We start from the raw sequence: 19,776 nt of genomic DNA, 5'->3' as shown, positions 1-19,776 counted from the left end.
CATGTTATTTGGGTCAACTTATAAGCGTAATTGAGCGAACAAATTTAATTCAACTTACTAATTTTACTATTGAAAGAAATGTATATTTTTATATTCTATACAACCAATACATAAAATGTGTAATTGGAGCTAATATGTACACAATTGCATAAATGCTACAAATTTTATTCAACTTACTTCATTGTTGAACAAAATATACATTATATTTATATACAATGAATACATGTATTGTGTAACTAGATGTACAAGCAATGTACAAATATTTTCAAACATTTTAAAAAAAAAAACCCCCCTCAAATATCTAGCTAGAGAAGGCAAAGTTCAAACAATAGACATTTTTACAGAAGCTCCCCGAGTTGCACAACACTCTCTACAATCAACTTAGCCACAATTGCAGTCGGGTCGCCAAAAACAATAGCTATGACATATGTGACAATAGCTTTTAGTACTTTCCAATATTTGCTCCCATCTTTACCACGTCTTTTCTTCTCAACTATCGGTAGCGACTCCACCTTTGCCAAAGCGGAACCACCACTAATAGAATGTTTGATAGCCAAAATCATAATGCAAGAAACATGATACTTATAATCCTTGTTCTTAGATGCATAGAACCATCCAAAATCAATTCTACCACTCTTGTTTACACCATCCAAGTTGCACAAGTCACACTTGTTTTGTGAACTTTCTTTTTTGAGAGTAAGCCTTTGTCCATCAATCTCCAAATGAGTTCCCAAGCTAGCACAACAAGGGTGCAAATCAAAACCCGTCTTATAGCAATGGTAAACGAATCCCTTAATCCTCATTCCACAAGCATCACAGTATCTAATTCCCTGTCCTGATGTTGAAAGAGGTTCCTTCATGAATTCAAATATATCATCGCCTCGTGAGAAGGAAGGAGTTATTTTGTTTGACGGATACATACATTGCGAATGGAGTGTGTAGTCACATTCGTCGCACATATATCCTTCTCCACGCCCATCCATCCTACACCCGTTACAATTGTAGGTCTTCATGTGTTGTTTTAGCTCAGGATATTTGTTCCGGTAACAAAGGCATCTCATAGGTCCAATGTCGTCTGTCATGATGCTAGCTGTTTACATAATTCAACAAATTACATTAATGAGTTTAATTCTATTAGACCTAACTAGGATAGAAATATCATCATGCATATCAAAGGTTAATGTAAATCTAAAATAAAACTTTAAGCAATGATTCATACTCCCTCCGTCCCTTAATACTCGATCCGTTTTGACTTTTTGCACTATTCAATTCACATAATTCACTTTCACCCTATTTTATTTATAGTGTATGAAAACAAATGTTACTATATAATAATATATTGTTGGATTCATCTTAATATATATTTTCAAAATATTAATATTTTATATATTTTTATAATACGTAGTTAAAGAAATTGGTGGTCAAAGTTGTGCATTGGCAAGCGTGTCCGATCAAAACAGGTCGAGTATTAAGGAACATAGGGAGTATTCTTTTTATTGTACGGAGTACTCAGTATTATTTTACACTCGTTTTATTTTTTAGTTGTGTTATTTTAGCGGTGATAAAATATGTACGCATATTTTATTTCATAATTGTGTTATTTTAGACGGTAATAAAATGTTACTACGTAATAGATAATTAATTGTTTAACGGGACAAGTCAATATTTAATGGGTCGGGTGGGGTGAGTAGGGTCAAGGTGGTTTGGTAAATGATTTGGGTCGGGTCAACGTAATTTGACCATAACCAACGTCCCAACCTAGTCCATTTAAGTAATATTTGTACAATCGTGTAGCAATTATAAAACCCGTAGTAGATACTTTAATTTAATTTGTTGCTATTATCAGATTAAATTCATGCGCGTTATCAAACTGATCACCTATTAAGGGCTCGACTTATATATTAAATAATGGGCATGACCCATTTTAAACGAGCAGGTCATGGGGTTTTAATGGGGCTCGTCCCGTTGATCAGGCCTAATTGATAATCAAGAAATTGTGGAGAATAAATAAATGTTATCTAGTCTAGTTACTTTTTGTTTTCCTTAAAACTCTAGATTTTAACTCTTCTTTGTATTGAATTTCCCTTCATAATAATGCATGTCATTTAAAGAAATTGGACTTACGTACAGAGCATGTAAGAGAAAAATGAGCGAGGATGCACCTTAGATATTCTCATATGTAATATGTTATCTTCTTAATGGATCAAAATAAAGGCCACTTTAGCCATTGATGTTGGCACAATTTGTCAATTTCTACAATACATAGAGCTGTTAAATTGGATGTTCTTGTCGATTTGACGCGAGTTATGTCATGTCCATCAATATCCAATGATCTCAATTAACATTTTGATAAAGTTCTTTTCGGTTTGATTCAAATTCAGTAATTGATCAAAATCCAATTTGAACCAAATTTGAGCTAGTTAATCAAGTAAAGATCCGAGACAAGTTATATTAATAATCGTGTGCATATATTGTATACGAGTTTTGGTATAACCATTTTGTTTTGTCCAGTCCAATCCAATATGTGATGTATGGAGTTACTTTCTTTTCATAAGTCATAACTATACGTACGCATTCGTTTGTACCCATGTTTGGGCATTTTCTTTTGGTGAAAAGTCAATATTCAAATTTTCGAATTAATTCTACACTTTCCTTTTTCTTTTGTACTTCCAATTTAGAATTTTTTCGTGAGAGTAAGGTATAAATTCTCCAAAATAAAAAAGGGAATATGGCAGAGATGTATCCGTATCTATTTTTTTCGAGGCAGGATATATAGTTGGAATTTTTTTTTTTTTTTTTTTTTTGGGTCGACACACAAAATTATACAATAAGATATACAAAAAATATTTTTCGAATTTACAATCAGAAAATTATACTTAATTTTCTAGTAAATATACAAGAAATTGTCATAGCTTCAAAAAGGCCTTTGGTGCGGATCATCGTAATTAAGAACGCAATGTGCTTAGCTTGATGCCCTTGTATTACTCGGGTTTCATTGACCTGGTTTATATTTTTTATAATCACAACTACTACAGATAATAATAAGGGTACCATGTAATTATATATCACAATTATAATTAGTATAAGTATTCATCAGATCTCATCATTTGAGCGGAGCTGCTGATCGTTTATACTAATTACAATGTAAATTATTACATAAATACCTTCATTATTATCGAGAACCTCCCTCTTATTACCGGATACATATAGAGGATGGTGTATCTAAATGGAGTTCTTGGCTCATTTGATCTTCATTTAGATATTTCAAAATGAGCAAAAACTAAACAAATTTGGATACATTTATCTCTAAAATGTAAAATGTACTCGAGAACAAGATAGATTTTGTAGAAATTTAACAACCCTGCAGATAATAAGAAAGATTTTCTAAGAACATACCTGAAAAAGATGAAAGGATCACCAACAACAATCTTCTTGAACTCAAAAGTCAACACTTGATCTTTCTCTGTCTTTAGTGTAGCTCTTCTTTCTCTCTCTTTAATTAACCAATGTAATGGTAATGGAATGAGTTATGAATAATAAGTTGGTCTTATGATGTGCTTATATATGGATGATTAGAGGGTTCAACAGCTAGCTTACTGGTTAAGAAAACGAGCATCCCGTGTTAATTATGAGTATTGATTTGTTAATGACGTAATTAGCCGTGTATTCATTGTAATTACCCGTAATCAGCCTTGTAGCTTGATCAACTTAACCATAAGAAGTTCCAACTAAGAAAAGATATAATCCACGTATATGCGAAAATGCCTTAATTAAGTAATTAATGATGATAACAAATACAACTAGTCTTAATTATATACTCGTAAATTTTTCCCGACAGATAGACAATGGATATTCTTGAACTAATTGACCAAGTTTGGGTACTTGGCTTGCAAGCATCTTTAGAGGTAATGATAAGATTACAACCTTCTATAATATTAAAATTTAAATCTAATCATGTATGGTTCGGTCGATATAAGGGGTTCGTTCCACGTAAGAGGTTCATTCAATACATGGTAGATTATTGGACTATTTAAAAACATGGTAGATTATTGGACTATTTAAAAACCTATTTAAATATGTGTATGGTTAAGTGACTTAAGTCATGTGTCAACAAGATCACAATATATGTAACTGGAGGAACTATAAGCGGATATCTGATATGCTAGCATACATATCAGAGCAAAAGACAAAATAGTAAAAAGACAAAAAAAATTACTGGCAATTTATTTTTTTAATTAGATTAATTATGAATATGAAAAAATGAAAAAATGGTATTTCTTAAAAAAATAGTACTTGTTTAAAAAGAAATGGTACTGATTTTTTTTTTAAAAATCCTATTGTTTTTTAAGAAACCGTACTTGTTTTAAAAAGAATGGTACTTATTTTTTTTAAGAAATGATACTTTTAAAAAAAATGGTACTTTCTCCCTCTACTGTCGCCTCTTTCTCTCTCTATTTTTTTACTCTTTCTCTCTCTTATTTTGTTGTTCTGGTTTTTGTGTTTTGTCCTTTCATCTTGCCCTTTCCCATATTTTTGTCATGTTGTTGCTGATATGTGTGTTGCCACTTGCCACACATGTTAGATATCCGCCTCTCCAACCCCCTGCTAACTGCGGGGCTTGAGCATTGACAATTTGATTTTCTGGACTTCCAAAGCCCATATATTGAACATTTTCCTCGATCTTGAAACAATTAATCACGAGTGTTCTTTTTCTGTTGGTTGTTCATCTCAAATTTACTCAAGGTCTATTTTTCTCAACACTAGAATGATAAATTACTCAGGGTAACTCCAATGTTTGTAGTTAGGAATGTGCTTATAACTTGCAAAAGTCTCAACCTACTAGCACCGCTGGAGTGGTTTTAATAAATTAGTTTTGGCAAACTAATTTGCTTGAAAAAAGATACCCAATAGTATAAGTAACAAATAAAATAAAATTTAAACTAAATGGTTAATTGTATAAATTGAATTAACTAGTTAAATATGATTTCCCTAAAAAAATGTATTTAGTATGAAGCTAGTTTGGCAAATTAACTTGTCATTGGAATACAAACTAACTAGAAAGTTAATTATCTTAAAATTTCAGGTGACATGGGAATCGATCTAATTAATTTGTCAATTAGTTTACCATTTAAGTTGTTGTTAAAACATGCAAATTACTTTTAATGACCCGTCCAACAGCCCAGTCCTGACATTTTGAGGGTCCGATCCTAGGCGAAATAAGGGATAGGAGGCCCTTCCGAAATGATACGTCTTTAACTGAAATAATATCATATATATTTTTTTTTTGTTAAATCCATTATATTGTTGAATTCAAATCAATAAAAAAATTATTATATCTCCTTTGCAGGATCCTATAATTTCAAATTCCTGCTCTAGTCGATTTCTTGAAATATTTCAATAAAATAAATATTTACTTAATTACAAGATAATTAATATGCATACAGAGATTTTTATTTTTTTAAAACAAAGGTTCATTGAGCATAAAAAAGTATTAGTTAATTTTGTCATCATTAAAATTTGATATCTATTTTAAAACTTATAGACCCATAGTGTAATACCCCAAAATTTTAAGTATATTTTAGATGGACTAGGTAAATAATTTGTATTGATTTTGTTATTTAAATAAAGTTTAGTAATTTAACAAAATTTTAGTTTATAAACTGATTTTTGGATTTTTATTAATTATTTTATGAAAAATTAAATTTAGTAGAGCTAACTAGACCCTAAACTTGACCTAGCCTATAAATACACTTGACAAAAAAAAAAAAACCTAGCCGTGTATACAATGATCTCTCAATGAAAATCATGCCTCCGTACTGCTATCAGCCTATCACCATTCTTATCATCCCTCCATCAATATTAGAAAAGTGTTAGGCTTCAAAATCACCATTACCCTTCTCCTTCGGATGTTGGATCCTATACCATCATAAATGTCGATTGATTGTTGCTCTGCTATCTCTGCTCACTACAATTAGGCGAACCCTCCTTCCTCCTCGTCGGGGTGAGTGAGCTATAAAACCTTGTTTCGTTTCCCAGTTTTAGAACAAGCATATAAATTATTGAGTAATGTATTCATTATATATTAGAGAAGTTTTCTACTTTTGGATTTTTGAAGTCAAACATTTTACAGATTTAAGAATTTCCTACCGATTTTGTTAAATAAATATATGATAATGATAGTAGATGATTTAGTAAAAGATGACTCTGATTGTTTGAACTTAAAACTTAAGCTTTGAGTTTTGGTTAGGGTTACGTAATGAGTTTCAACTCCAATCCATGTGTGAGATTTTGTCCAACTATTTCGGTTAACGAGTAGGGTAGAAGATTGATCAATATCCTTGTGTATTGTTGTAGATGATGGATACTGATAAAGGATGTTACTATACACTTTCGGGTATTGACGTGCTCAAGGTAATTTTCCATGTCCATCATCTTTAGGTCCCGTTACGAAATATATTTTGGATATGTTTTTGTGTTATTATTTGATAGGAAAATAGAGTGTTATATATATGATGAACTACATATTTTGATCGAATTAATAGGCATATTCAGTAGGAGTACTATTACAAGAGTATTATTTTTGAACAATTATACTTAGTATGTAAAAAGGATTATTTGATTAAGTTTTTGTCTTTCAAACAGAAGTACTAGTATTGAGGAACTTTAATACAAATGAGGATTTGGGCAGTAGTGTTGATATGAATTGTTGGAGTAAGGTGATAGTTAATTAAACTCATTGAGGTGATTTGCGTATTTGGAGACTAATCTGACCCCAAGTAATAAGGTTGAACTGATTGTGTGTTGGTTTCATATGACTAGTTAATTGTATTGTTGTTTTGATCCTTGAATTGGTTGTTTGTGTGAATGGGTCTTATTAAATCACTAATAACGTAAAGTGTAATTTAAGAGGGAAAAGCCCGTAAGGGTAAGGAACAGGTTGCCCTTCTAGATGTTGTTCTATCGGTGCACTTTGGTGGAGACCCGGTAGGCTTCTAGTTGGTTTATATTATTCTGTGTGAAACTTTCTGCTTAGTCTTCCTCCTAATTCTATTGGTGCGCGGTCGCGGAGACCCATAGTTAATTAGTGAGGGGTGTGCACACTAGGGACATTCTGTACTCATCTTACTTTGGCCATTCTCAAGGGTTACGCGCGACCCTTAGCGTTCTCATTCCCTCACTTAATTAATATTGACCTTATGTGATGAGTTTAATAATGGAATTATTAAATTGATACTTGTTGTTTAATTATTTACTTTATGTACTCAAAACGTTTTTCAAACTAAAATTATTTATTTTACGGGATGGAGTTGGAATTACTCAGTTTATCTGATTTTTGGGAGTTTGTCTCTCTTGTCTCTTTTCTATTTATTTTTGCAGGTTGGTAAAGGTACTTGGCTATGAGTGAGGAGACGATTAGAATAACCACCTAGTCAAGAGACAATTTCTATTCCAGTCTAAGTTGGATTTTGTTATTTATTTTATTGGGATTAATTGGTTGTAATATTTTATTGGCCACCTTTAGACCACTTAGTTAATTTTGACTTTAATGGTTTTAAATTGTTTTGTTGCTTTACATTTATTTTCTAAGGAGAATAAATGTAGCAGTGACACTCCCAAGGTTTGGACGATGGTTTTTATGAAATAAAAACGGGGTTTTCGATTATATAAAAGGTCTAAAATTTTGGGGTGTTACAAATTGGTATCAGAGCTTAGGTTTCAATTCTTTTGATACTAGGATCTTCATATCCTAGTGTCGAGTTTTAAATTAGAACTAAATGGAATAATTAAGAATTAGGATTAATAAAATGAATTGGGTTATTTCAGATAAATGAAAATAAGATTATTTAGGTTCTTATAAAGCCGTGAGCGCGGGACGCAAAACCCTAATACCATAAATTATATATACCCTCAAATCAAAGAAAAAACCCCTACTACAATATACCTTGGCCTCACGCATCTCTGCCGCCCACCACCATATTATCATCTTCATCAAAACCATTCTTCTCTGCAGGTAATGGGTTTACTTTCAAGTTTTATGATTTTGAGTTTCGGACTCTTCCTCTTATTTTCTTTTTGAATTAGTTCGTAGGTAGTAATATAGCCGATTAGCAACAATTTATCAAAAAAAAAAAAAAAACTAAAGGGTGGCTTTATTCTTGTTAATACTCACCGACTTCTTTTCCATCGATTAGCAAACCTGCAAGCATTATTAGGCTAGTTTTGTCTATCTATATCATGCCTTATCTATATCATGCCTTGATTTATTAAACAAAATTAATTACTTTCAAATCAAAACGTGGACTTTTGTTCCATTGATCCCAATTGCAGTAACATGTACGAATAAGCATTTGATTGTTTTCATAACTATGTGTTATTTTCCTTCTTTCTATTGTTCTCTAAGTGACCTTGAGAAATAGTATTGCTTAATTGAAGGGCGATAAAAGAGTTTCCCACCCAACCCAACCCCGATGCAATTATGAGACTACATCAACACTAGAATTCAAAATGGTGTACCTCCTAGCTCACAACTCCGAATCGAGCGATTCTTAAGCCTAACTTCATTAACTTTTTGAGATCTCCGACTTTCATGAAGGAACCATTATCTGAAAATGATCACATGATTTCCAAAAGAGGCGACCAGAAGCTCGTTCTGCATCCCTTAGCGTGTTGTTGGTTACAATTTTTGAGTTACGTTATCTTTTTTTTTCTTTTAACAGATTCCATGCGTAGATGATAATATACGTTACGATTATTTATTTATAAGTCTATTTCTCCCTTAGAATATTGATGTACGTAACCTATTTGTGGGTTTATATGATGTGTTATATGTGATAGTATGTCATGGTAGCACGCGCATGGCAAGGAGTAACACCTTTAAGAGTTAGAGTTTCGGGGACGAAACTCCTTTTAAGAGGGGTAGAGTGTGATACTAATTTATTCATTTCTTTTGTACAAAGTAGTCGTATGTAGCTAACCTTGAAGTCTTAGGACGAACTTCTAGTTAGGAGGCCGACCTTATTTTAAGGAGTAGTAGGTGTAATATGTCAAGTTTGTTGTTTCGAGTATCCATCATGAGAGCTAATATTAATGTTCCAGGGCGAACTTTGTTTTAGAGGGGTGAATGTAATTCCCCGAAGTTTTATTATAAGTGGGTCTTATCTGAGAGCTAACTGTAAAGTTCGAGGACGAACTTTGTTTTTAGGGGGAGTAGATGTAATACCCCAAAATTTTAAGTATATTTTAGATGGACTAGGTAAATAATTTGTATTGATTTTGTTATTTAAATAAAGTTTAGTAATTTAACAAAATTTTAGTTTATAAACTGATTTTTGGATTTTTATTAATTATTTTATGAAAAATTAAATTTAGTAGAGCTAACTAGACCCTAAACTTGACCTAGCCTATAAATACACTTGACAAAAAAAAAAAAACCTAGCCGTGTATACAATGATCTCTCAATGAAAATCATGCCTCCGTACTGCTATCAGCCTATCACCATTCTTATCATCCCTCCATCAATATTAGAAAAGTGTTAGGCTTCAAAATCACCATTACCCTTCTCCTTCGGATGTTGGATCCTATACCATCATAAATGTCGATTGATTGTTGCTCTGCTATCTCTGCTCACTACAATTAGGCGAACCCTCCTTCCTCCTCGTCGGGGTGAGTGAGCTATAAAACCTTGTTTCGTTTCCCAGTTTTAGAACAAGCATATAAATTATTGAGTAATGTATTCATTATATATTAGAGAAGTTTTCTACTTTTGGATTTTTGAAGTCAAACATTTTACAGATTTAAGAATTTCCTACCGATTTTGTTAAATAAATATATGATAATGATAGTAGATGATTTAGTAAAAGATGACTCTGATTGTTTGAACTTAAAACTTAAGCTTTGAGTTTTGGTTAGGGTTACGTAATGAGTTTCAACTCCAATCCATGTGTGAGATTTTGTCCAACTATTTCGGTTAACGAGTAGGGTAGAAGATTGATCAATATCCTTGTGTATTGTTGTAGATGATGGATACTGATAAAGGATGTTACTATACACTTTCGGGTATTGACGTGCTCAAGGTAATTTTCCATGTCCATCATCTTTAGGTCCCGTTACGAAATATATTTTGGATATGTTTTTGTGTTATTATTTGATAGGAAAATAGAGTGTTATATATATGATGAACTACATATTTTGATCGAATTAATAGGCATATTCAGTAGGAGTACTATTACAAGAGTATTATTTTTGAACAATTATACTTAGTATGTAAAAAGGATTATTTGATTAAGTTTTTGTCTTTCAAACAGAAGTACTAGTATTGAGGAACTTTAATACAAATGAGGATTTGGGCAGTAGTGTTGATATGAATTGTTGGAGTAAGGTGATAGTTAATTAAACTCATTGAGGTGATTTGCGTATTTGGAGACTAATCTGACCCCAAGTAATAAGGTTGAACTGATTGTGTGTTGGTTTCATATGACTAGTTAATTGTATTGTTGTTTTGATCCTTGAATTGGTTGTTTGTGTGAATGGGTCTTATTAAATCACTAATAACGTAAAGTGTAATTTAAGAGGGAAAAGCCCGTAAGGGTAAGGAACAGGTTGCCCTTCTAGATGTTGTTCTATCGGTGCACTTTGGTGGAGACCCGGTAGGCTTCTAGTTGGTTTATATTATTCTGTGTGAAACTTTCTGCTTAGTCTTCCTCCTAATTCTATTGGTGCGCGGTCGCGGAGACCCATAGTTAATTAGTGAGGGGTGTGCACACTAGGGACATTCTGTACTCATCTTACTTTGGCCATTCTCAAGGGTTACGCGCGACCCTTAGCGTTCTCATTCCCTCACTTAATTAATATTGACCTTATGTGATGAGTTTAATAATGGAATTATTAAATTGATACTTGTTGTTTAATTATTTACTTTATGTACTCAAAACGTTTTTCAAACTAAAATTATTTATTTTACGGGATGGAGTTGGAATTACTCAGTTTATCTGATTTTTGGGAGTTTGTCTCTCTTGTCTCTTTTCTATTTATTTTTGCAGGTTGGTAAAGGTACTTGGCTATGAGTGAGGAGACGATTAGAATAACCACCTAGTCAAGAGACAATTTCTATTCCAGTCTAAGTTGGATTTTGTTATTTATTTTATTGGGATTAATTGGTTGTAATATTTTATTGGCCACCTTTAGACCACTTAGTTAATTTTGACTTTAATGGTTTTAAATTGTTTTGTTGCTTTACATTTATTTTCTAAGGAGAATAAATGTAGCAGTGACACTCCCAAGGTTTGGACGATGGTTTTTATGAAATAAAAACGGGGTTTTCGATTATATAAAAGGTCTAAAATTTTGGGGGTGTTACACATAGTCTGTCAATTAAACATTTTTTTCGCCCATATATATTTACATCAATTAGAATTGAGTATAAAAGTCAACTACTATGTACATAAACTCAACGTAAAACTTAATTATCTTGTAAAGGATTAAAGGACGGAGCTAATGCAAATAAAGGGTTTAACTAATTAAGACAATGTATGTACAAAGTGTTATAAATGAGAAAATTAGTTGCAAAAAATAAATAAAAAATTTACATCAAGAAATACAATGAGGGAACGAATAAACAAAATAATAAAGACAATGATGGGAGTCGAACACTAGACTCGTGGTAGGTATCAAAGCTTTAGCACCTATTATCTACAAATGAGCCAAGGAAATAACATGTGTGTTTAATGTGTTGTTAATTACTAGCTAGTACTAATTTACTGGACATGCTATTATTTTAGGCCATTTTCCGCCTTGAGCCATAGGCGGTCGCACCCCTTGCCTACCCCCTAGGGTCGGGCTTGCTGGCGTCCAGTATCATGCCAATTTCCAGCTTTTTGCTTTATGATTTTCAAAGTGATATAATTAAGATTAAGTGTTAACTAAAATATTGTTATCCCGATAATACTAATGTTGATTTTGAAAGTTGTCAACAAAAAAATTTAAACTACTTTGTATGGTTTCCATATTATTCTTTTGTTTTGAATATGGACATTCAATCTATTACGGAGTACGTCCATTATTAACCAGTATAATACTTCTGCAGCGTACGATTTACAAATTATAAAATTTCCCCCGTTCCGTAAATATCGCACCATTTTATTTTTTTACACTATTCATACTACGACTCTGGGCATTTTTGGTGATTCATACGTAAAAATATTTGTATTCGTGTAGGGTCATGTTAGATTCTTATCGATATATATTTTCTAAATTTTTTTTTTTTACAATATTTACTTACATACAATGTGAGATATTAAGAGTCAAAGCTAGTAATGTGTTACATGAGTACGTGAAAGTCAACCATTATACGATATTTAACGAACGGAGGGTATTTTTTAAAAAGAAAACATAACAATTCTCAATAGAAAGAAACGGTTTTCTTGGAAGGACTAACAATCTCCTTGAATAATGAGCTTGTCAGAATTGGAATTTTGAGTACCACGAGAAGAAAGTGCAGAAGAAGAAGCTGAAGGCATGGTTCTAGTATCAATGAAGGAATTCCATTCCAATCTTAACTTTATGACTTGATTTCATTATTTGTTGATCAACAAAACTACTCAAATCTATGGCCCTTACTCCAATAAATACCATCACTTTGCAGTCTTGCCAAATAAAACATCCATTTTTATTTTTTGAACTATTATTAAATTACAATTATGAAAGAAAAAAAGTTACATTCTTGCTTAGACCGTCTAAAAAGAATTTTGCTTGACTGCTTTATTTGGCTTGGAAAAGCAATAGTAAAATTCTAGCAAATGCATCACGAATTAGATACTCCAACACTTCTTTTTACTTGTTTATTTGTTGCGTACTTTTTTGTTGTGCAAGAGAAGAAAACGGTGTTGCTAGATCCATGTACTTTGTACCGATAAAGGTCATTTTTATAAGTAATTTTGTCTGCATAGTACACATGGATATGTTTTTTTTTTTTTTTTATGTATTAGAAAGAATTTAGAAGATTCTCGTCAATCGAAAAGTACGGAGTACGAAATAAGTGACTTAGCATTCTTTTCTTTGGTAGTACAGACTATAAAATTATACGGAACTATAGGTAGTAAATACGAGAATTTTGTAATTAATTCAAATCCATACTTGGAGCTAATAGTCTTATGGTGTGTTTGGATAATAAAATAGAAGGTAATATATGGAATGGAAAAGAAAGAGGAGGAAGGGGAGGGGTAATGAGCTTCGTTTCCCCTCCAAATCTTTCCAATTTTATGTGTCTACTTAAGTGTCGGGGCGACAATGATGTCATGACTATGAGGCCCTGTTTTCTAAATGAGGCCCTCATTTAAATAAAAACAAAAGAAAAGAGAATAAAAAGAACTCCAGTGCCGGGGCTACAATGATGTCATGACTATGATACCTTAGGTATTATACAATAAGGCCTTAACCACTACTCCAACTTTATTTTTGTTTACATTAAGAAAACTAATTATATTATATTCTGAATATTTAGGGGCCCTGTTCCGTCGCTCACCGGCCTCGCACGCCCTCAAAACCGGCCATGTTTACTCCTTATGTTTAAGTTTTTATAAAAATGTATCCCTACTTTTCCTTCCTCCAGCATTTTATCCAAACAAGGGAGTTTGATTTGTTCCCCTCTGAAGAAACCCAAAGCGATTTAGAGAGGATTTGGAGATGTAACAGAATTCTTTTATTAGAATTATGATCTCACAATGGAAATAAGCCCAGCAAGGGTGTTTATATACAATGTATAATGCCACATCAGCAGCTAGCCTAACAGAATTGTAACTAACTCTTAATATTAGGAAAAGATAAAATAAATTAATTAACTAGTTCCTATACTCCCCCTTCAAGCTGGACCTTGGATATAAGTCCAAGCTTGGCTGAAAGAAGTTTGTGGTGAGAAGAAGGAAGAGGTTTAGTAAGAATATCAGCAAGTTGCTGCGAGCTTGAAACATGAATGGTGTGAATAAAACCAGCCTCCACCTGCTCCCTGACATAGTGCATATCTCTCTTGAGATGTTTCGTTTTATCATGAAACACAGGGTTCTTAGCAAGATGCTCAGCAGAGACATTATCACAGTATAAATTAACAGGTAAAGGAACATCAATTTTAAGATCTTCAAGTAATCCTTGAATCCAAACTAGTTCACTTGCAGCAGCTGACATGCTTCTGTATTCAGCTTCTGCAGAAGACTTGCTGACACTTCTTTGTTTCTTGGTCTTCCAAGAAATGAGATTAGGACCCAAAAATACAGCATAGGCACTGAGGGATCTGCTACTGAATTGGCATGAACTCCAATCAGCATCACTGTATGCAGAAAGATTAAAAGAAGGGCTTGCAGAATACCAAATTCCATCATTCAGAGTGCCCTTGAGATACTTAAGGACATGAAGAGCAGCACGAAGATGAGGAACTCTAGGAGAATGCACAAACTGACTTAAATGTTGCACACAATAAGATAAATCAGGTCTGGTAATTCCCAAGTAAAGCAATCGTCCAACTAGTCTTCTGTAAATGTCAGGTTCAGTGAGTAAGTCTCCAACATCAGTAGAGAGTTTTAGATCACAAGACAGTGGGGCAGCAACTGAGTCACAATTCTCCATACCAGCATCAACCAAAATATCTTGAATATATTTCCTTTGTGAAAGAGAAATCCCTGCATCAGTTCTATGTACTTCTATTCCCAGAAAATAGGTCAATTGGCCAAGATCTTTGATGGTAAATGCTTGATCTAAAGCCAACTTGACATCATCTATTTGAGAGGAAGAAGTTCCTGTAAGCAAGATGTCATCAACATAGACAAGTAACACCAAAAATTCACCATCCAGTGTTCTGGTGAATAATGAATAATCCTGAGTGGATTGAGTAAAATGTAGAGTTTTCAGAAATTTGCTTAATTCCTTGTTCCATTGCCTGGAAGCTTGTTTCAGTCCATAAATAGACCTTTTGAGTCTACAAACCTCACCTGGTTGTGCCTTTGTATAACCAGCAGGAGGCTTCATGTAAACTTCCTCATCAATGAATCCATGTAAAAAAGCATTATTAACATCCAGTTGACACAGAATCCACCCTTTCATGGCAGCCAAAGCAATAACAATCCTCACAGTAGCCAGTTTGGCAACTGGAGAGAAAGTTTGTGTAAAATCTCTTCCCTCAACTTGTTGATAACCAATAGCCACAAGTCTTGCTTTATATTTATCAATTGTATAGTCAGGATTCAATTTGGTTCTGTAAATCCATTTTGAACCAATTTCTTTTTTATCCTTGGGTAACAAAGTGAGATCCCATGTATCATTACTCTCAAGAGCCTGGATCTCCTTATCCATAGCTTGTAACCAGTGTTCACTGGCCTTTGCTTGATGATAATGTGTAGGATCAGATGGAGAAGCACACACAGAAAAAGCAAGAGATTCCCAGGTGTCAAAATCATGCAATGCTAGATTCAGCAACCAATTTGGATCAGATAAAGACAAATCAGGTTTATCATCCAGAGTTGATGCAACAGAAAAAGAGAGAGATTCACTGTCAACAGGTTGATTAATGTCCCTATGAGGAACATACCCTCCCACAAAGTCCTTGAGAACAGAAGAAGGTTTAATGGTTCTAGTAGAATGTCTGACAACAGGTATTGAGCCAGTTTCAGAATGTGGGGGTGGTTCAGGATGAACATTGGACAGATTATGAGGAGAAAGTGGTATGGAGGAGATAGAATGAGTAGAAATAGGAGAATCAGAGTTTATGTGAGGACTAACAGAAGGAGATAAAATAGGAGAGTTTGAAATTAGAGGAGAGGAAAGTATATTCTCAGAATCAGTAGAATGAGAGGAGTGGATATTAGGTTGAGGATGTGGCCTATCACAATCAAGACCAAATTGAACAAGAGAAGGAGATTTAATGAGAGTTGTGAGGGATGAAGTAGATAGGTTGTAAGGAAAGATTGTTTCAAAGAAAGTGACATCCCTTGAAACAAAAACTGAATGTGAATCCAAATCATAAAGTTTGTAAGCTTTGTAACCTGCTGGATAGCCTATAAACATACATCTTCTGGATCTGGAATCAAATTTATCCCTTTGAATCTGATTATTATGAGCAAAGCACAGAGAACCAAACACCCTCAAAGTATCATACTCAGGTGGTTGTTTGAACAAAATCTCAAAAGGAGATTTCCAGTTCAAAATCTTGACATGAAGTTTATTGATTAAATGAGTAGCAGTCAGTATGCATTCTCCCCAAAACTTTTTGGGAAGATTTGCATGAAATCTCAAAGACCTAGCAATTTCAAGTAGACTTCTGTGTTTCCTCTCAACCCTTCCATTCTGTTGTGGAATATAGGGAACACTTTTCTCATGAACAATCCCTTTGTCAGCAAACAAAAGTGTACAAGATGCTTTCACAATTTCAGTGCGCCCATTGTCAGATCTGATTTTCCTGACTTTTGTATTAAATTAAGTCTCAACCATGGACAAAAAACTAGCTATAACCTTTTCAACTTGAAATTTATTGTGAAGTAGGTAGGTCCAGGTTGTTCTGATGTGATCATCTAGAACAGTTAAGAAATAAGAGGCACCATCCAAATTTCTTACTCTATATGGACCCCACAAATCCAAATGAACCAAATCAAAACATGCATCAGCTCTGCTATTACTAACAGCAAAAGGTAATTTGTGTTGTTTAGCTTTGTAACACACAACACAATTATATTCTGAAAATCCTTTACAGCACTCAGCATCAACACATTTCATTTTAGACAAAGAAGGATGTCCCAATCTGGCATGAAACATATGAATCTTATTTCCTGTTGGTGTATTAGTTTGAGCTATACTAGTAGCAGTCTTATTTGGAAGTACAGCAACATTAGTATCAGGTAAATGTTCTACTGTATTACAACTTTGTTGGTAAAGAGCAGCAATACCTTGAGAAGAATCAGCATGAGATGGTAGAACAAAGTAGTACAAACCATTTGTTCTTTTTCCAGCACCAAGCAACTCAGAACTAGCAGGGTCCTGGAAAGTATATCCAGTGCTAGTGAATAAAACTTGTATACCAGATTGTTCAATCAGTCTACCAACAGACAGGAGGTTATGTTTAAAACCCTTAACCAGCAACACATTATGCAGAACCAATTTGTTGCTTAAAGCAGTGTCTCCTATGGTGTCCACAGTTAATTGAGAACCATCAGGTAGACCAACTTTGATAGGATTAGTTAAGCTTCTAATGTTGGTTAAGATGGTATCATTATAGGTCATATGGTCACATGCTCCAGAATCAACTATCCATAGACATTCATTATGTAACTTGGTGACAGCACAGTTAAAAGAGTGGGAAATTGTACCTGCATAATTGACATATGAACACTGAGCTCCACTGGCTTCAGTGCTCTGAGTCTGTTTGCCCTTCATTGCCTTCATGACTTCTTGGCATATAGCATTCAGCATGTCATTGTTTACCAATCCACTATCACTGTCTGTGTTGCCCAAAGGTTCATCACCAACTTCATTAACATGAGCTGCAAGTCTGTTTCCAGTAATGTTATTGCCCTTAGAAGCTTTGATAGAATTGTACCACTCAGGGTAACCAATTAGTTTGAAACACTGATCAACAGTGTGTCCTTTCCCCTTGCAATGAGTACAAGTACGATTCATCTTCTCTTTCTTGATTTCTTTCCAGTCCTTCTTTCCTGAACCAGCATTGTACTTCTGTAATGTAGATTGTCCCCCTCTGTAAGCCTGAGCAGCCATGGCACTGCTAGCCATAGCATTGCATTCCACATTTGCACCACTTAACTCCTTTTGTTTCTCAATTTGCTGAGTGATTGAGAACACTCTGTTGATACTAGGTAAAGGATCCATGGAGAGAACATTGGTTACAGTACTATCAAATCCTCCATTCAGTCCAAGTAAAAATTTCATCATCTTGTCTTCTTCTTCAAATTCAGCTATCTTTTTCAGAAACTGACAGCTACACTGAATCATAGCACCACATGTGCAGCTTGGAAATGCTCTCACATTTTGCATTTCATCCCACAGTTTCTTCAGTTTCCCATAGTAAGTAACAATAGTCATGTTTTGCTGAGTTAGATTTTCAATTTCTTTCTTCAGTTGATAAATCAATGGACCATTCGATTGACCAAATCTCTCATTCAATTCACACCACAGATCAGCATCATTGTCAATATAACCAAAATCATCAGCTAATTCATGATTCATAGAGCTCAATATCCAGCTAACCACCATGAAATCAGCACGTTTCCATTTCATATAATCTTTATGATTTACAGCAGGTTTTGTTATCTCACCATTTATGAATCCTTCCTTGTTCTTAGCTACTAAAGCACGTTTAACATTTCTACTTCATCTCACAAAGTTCACACCAGTAAATGCAACACCAACTAATGAAGAAGTAGGATTGTCTGAATTAGCAATGAAAAATGGATCATAGTTGTATGTATTACCTCCATTATTGGTGTTGTTGTGCGAATTATAACTCTCAGAATCTTGAATCGCCATTTCAGTTGATCAAATTACTCGAATTAACGACAGCAATTTTGTAACAAACGCAAGAAATTTCGCAATCTTACTTCGCAAATTGCAAGAAACTTCGCATTAAACTTCCAGTAATCAGCAGCTTTTGATTTTGATTAAAGAACAAATCAATTTCAACTCAGATCGAGCAAACCTCAATCTCAAATCAGAGATTCTTGCTCTGATACCATGAAGAAACCCAAAGCGATTTAGAGAGGATTTGGAGATGTAACAGAATTCTTTTATTAGAATTATGATCTCGCAATGGAAATAAGCCCAGCAAGGGTGTTTATATACAATGTATAATGCCACATCAGCAGCTAGCCTAACAGAATTGTAACTAACTCTTAATATTAGGAAAAGATAAAATAAATTAATTAACTTGTTCCTATACCCTCCCTTTCCGTTCCCTCGAGCCTTTCTATTTGTTTTTCTTATCCAAACATAGTGTTACTTCCGCCATGCACCATTTTATGTGTCTATAAGTTTTGGCGAAACAAATTAATACGTATTGTATATGTGTATATGTGTATATGTGGATCGCAGTATATGTTTCTATAACTTAATTAGTAGCATGACTAACTAGCCATATAGTGGATATACTTAAAACTTTACTCATCAATTAACAAGTTCAACCACTTAATCACGCATATCTAATTGTTAGATTGATTTAGGATTATTATTATTGACATATGTATGCTCATAAAGTGCTATTAACTCCAACATACCAAATTATGCCAATATTGTTCCTTGCATCAAAGTCACAAATCATCAAAAGAAAACTTCCTGATCGAGTATCACTTTGTTTTTTGTTAACGGTGTTCATCAAATTATTACTCTTCGTACGTGATCATTTATTCATACCTAGCTCGTTAATAATTATTTAAAATTTGTGTGAAGTTGAGGAAGGACATTATTTTTTAAGAATGAAAGAGCATGCATAAATTAATTGAGGTATACATTTAAACAATATCAAACAAGATTAGAGAGCTAGTACTCAATATGTTATCGTCGTAGCCATCTAAAATGTTACAATATCTAGTATAATGTACTTGATCACTAAAAAAGTGAATCAAAACCCTAATCCGATCTTGAACTTATACATATAATTATCGCTACATTAACCAACTGTTATGCTGATATTGTGTAATTTGAACCAATCGTGCGATCAACAACTAACTCCGGATTGAGAGAGTACAATATAAATCACAATTAAATAACACAAATCTTCATCTACGTAGTATA

General features: G+C 33.6%; 1 protein-coding gene and 2 long non-coding RNA genes across 3 annotated transcripts; 2 read left to right on the top strand and 1 right to left on the bottom strand.

Moving 5' to 3' along the window:
- Positions 1-130: 130 nt before the first annotated feature.
- LOC110775377 (protein VACUOLELESS GAMETOPHYTES-like) lies at positions 131-3,783 on the bottom strand. The gene is made up of 2 exons (XM_021979989.2): positions 3,397-3,783; positions 131-1,090 (listed from the first exon to the last, which is right to left on the bottom strand). The coding sequence occupies exon 2, from the start codon at positions 1,080-1,082 to the stop codon at positions 339-341; it is 744 nt and encodes a 247-aa protein (XP_021835681.1). The 5' UTR covers positions 1,083-1,090; positions 3,397-3,783; the 3' UTR covers positions 131-338.
- A 2,006-nt stretch (positions 3,784-5,789) lies between these two features.
- LOC130466059 (uncharacterized) lies at positions 5,790-7,653 on the top strand. The gene is made up of 3 exons (XR_008926078.1): positions 5,790-6,001; positions 6,355-6,411; positions 7,378-7,653. It is a non-coding gene; the product is annotated as an uncharacterized lncRNA (long non-coding RNA).
- A 1,798-nt stretch (positions 7,654-9,451) lies between these two features.
- Positions 9,452-11,315, top strand: LOC130466058 (uncharacterized). Its single transcript, XR_008926077.1, has 3 exons — positions 9,452-9,663; positions 10,017-10,073; positions 11,040-11,315. It is a non-coding gene; the product is annotated as an uncharacterized lncRNA (long non-coding RNA).
- Positions 11,316-19,776: the final 8,461 nt, after the last annotated feature.

The sequence above is a fragment of the Spinacia oleracea genome, chromosome 1 (genome assembly GCF_020520425.1).
Source record: "Spinacia oleracea cultivar Varoflay chromosome 1, BTI_SOV_V1, whole genome shotgun sequence".
NCBI classification, from domain to species: Eukaryota; Viridiplantae; Streptophyta; class Magnoliopsida; order Caryophyllales; family Amaranthaceae; genus Spinacia; species Spinacia oleracea.
The sequence above is the reverse complement of the archived record's forward strand: the minus strand, read 5'-3'. Positions and strand labels throughout refer to the sequence as shown.

Excerpts from the sequence above, each read along its gene's own strand:
- LOC110775377 (XM_021979989.2), bottom strand. The coding sequence starts at position 1,082 with ATGACAGACGACATTGGACCTATGAGATGCCTTTGTTACCGGAACAAA.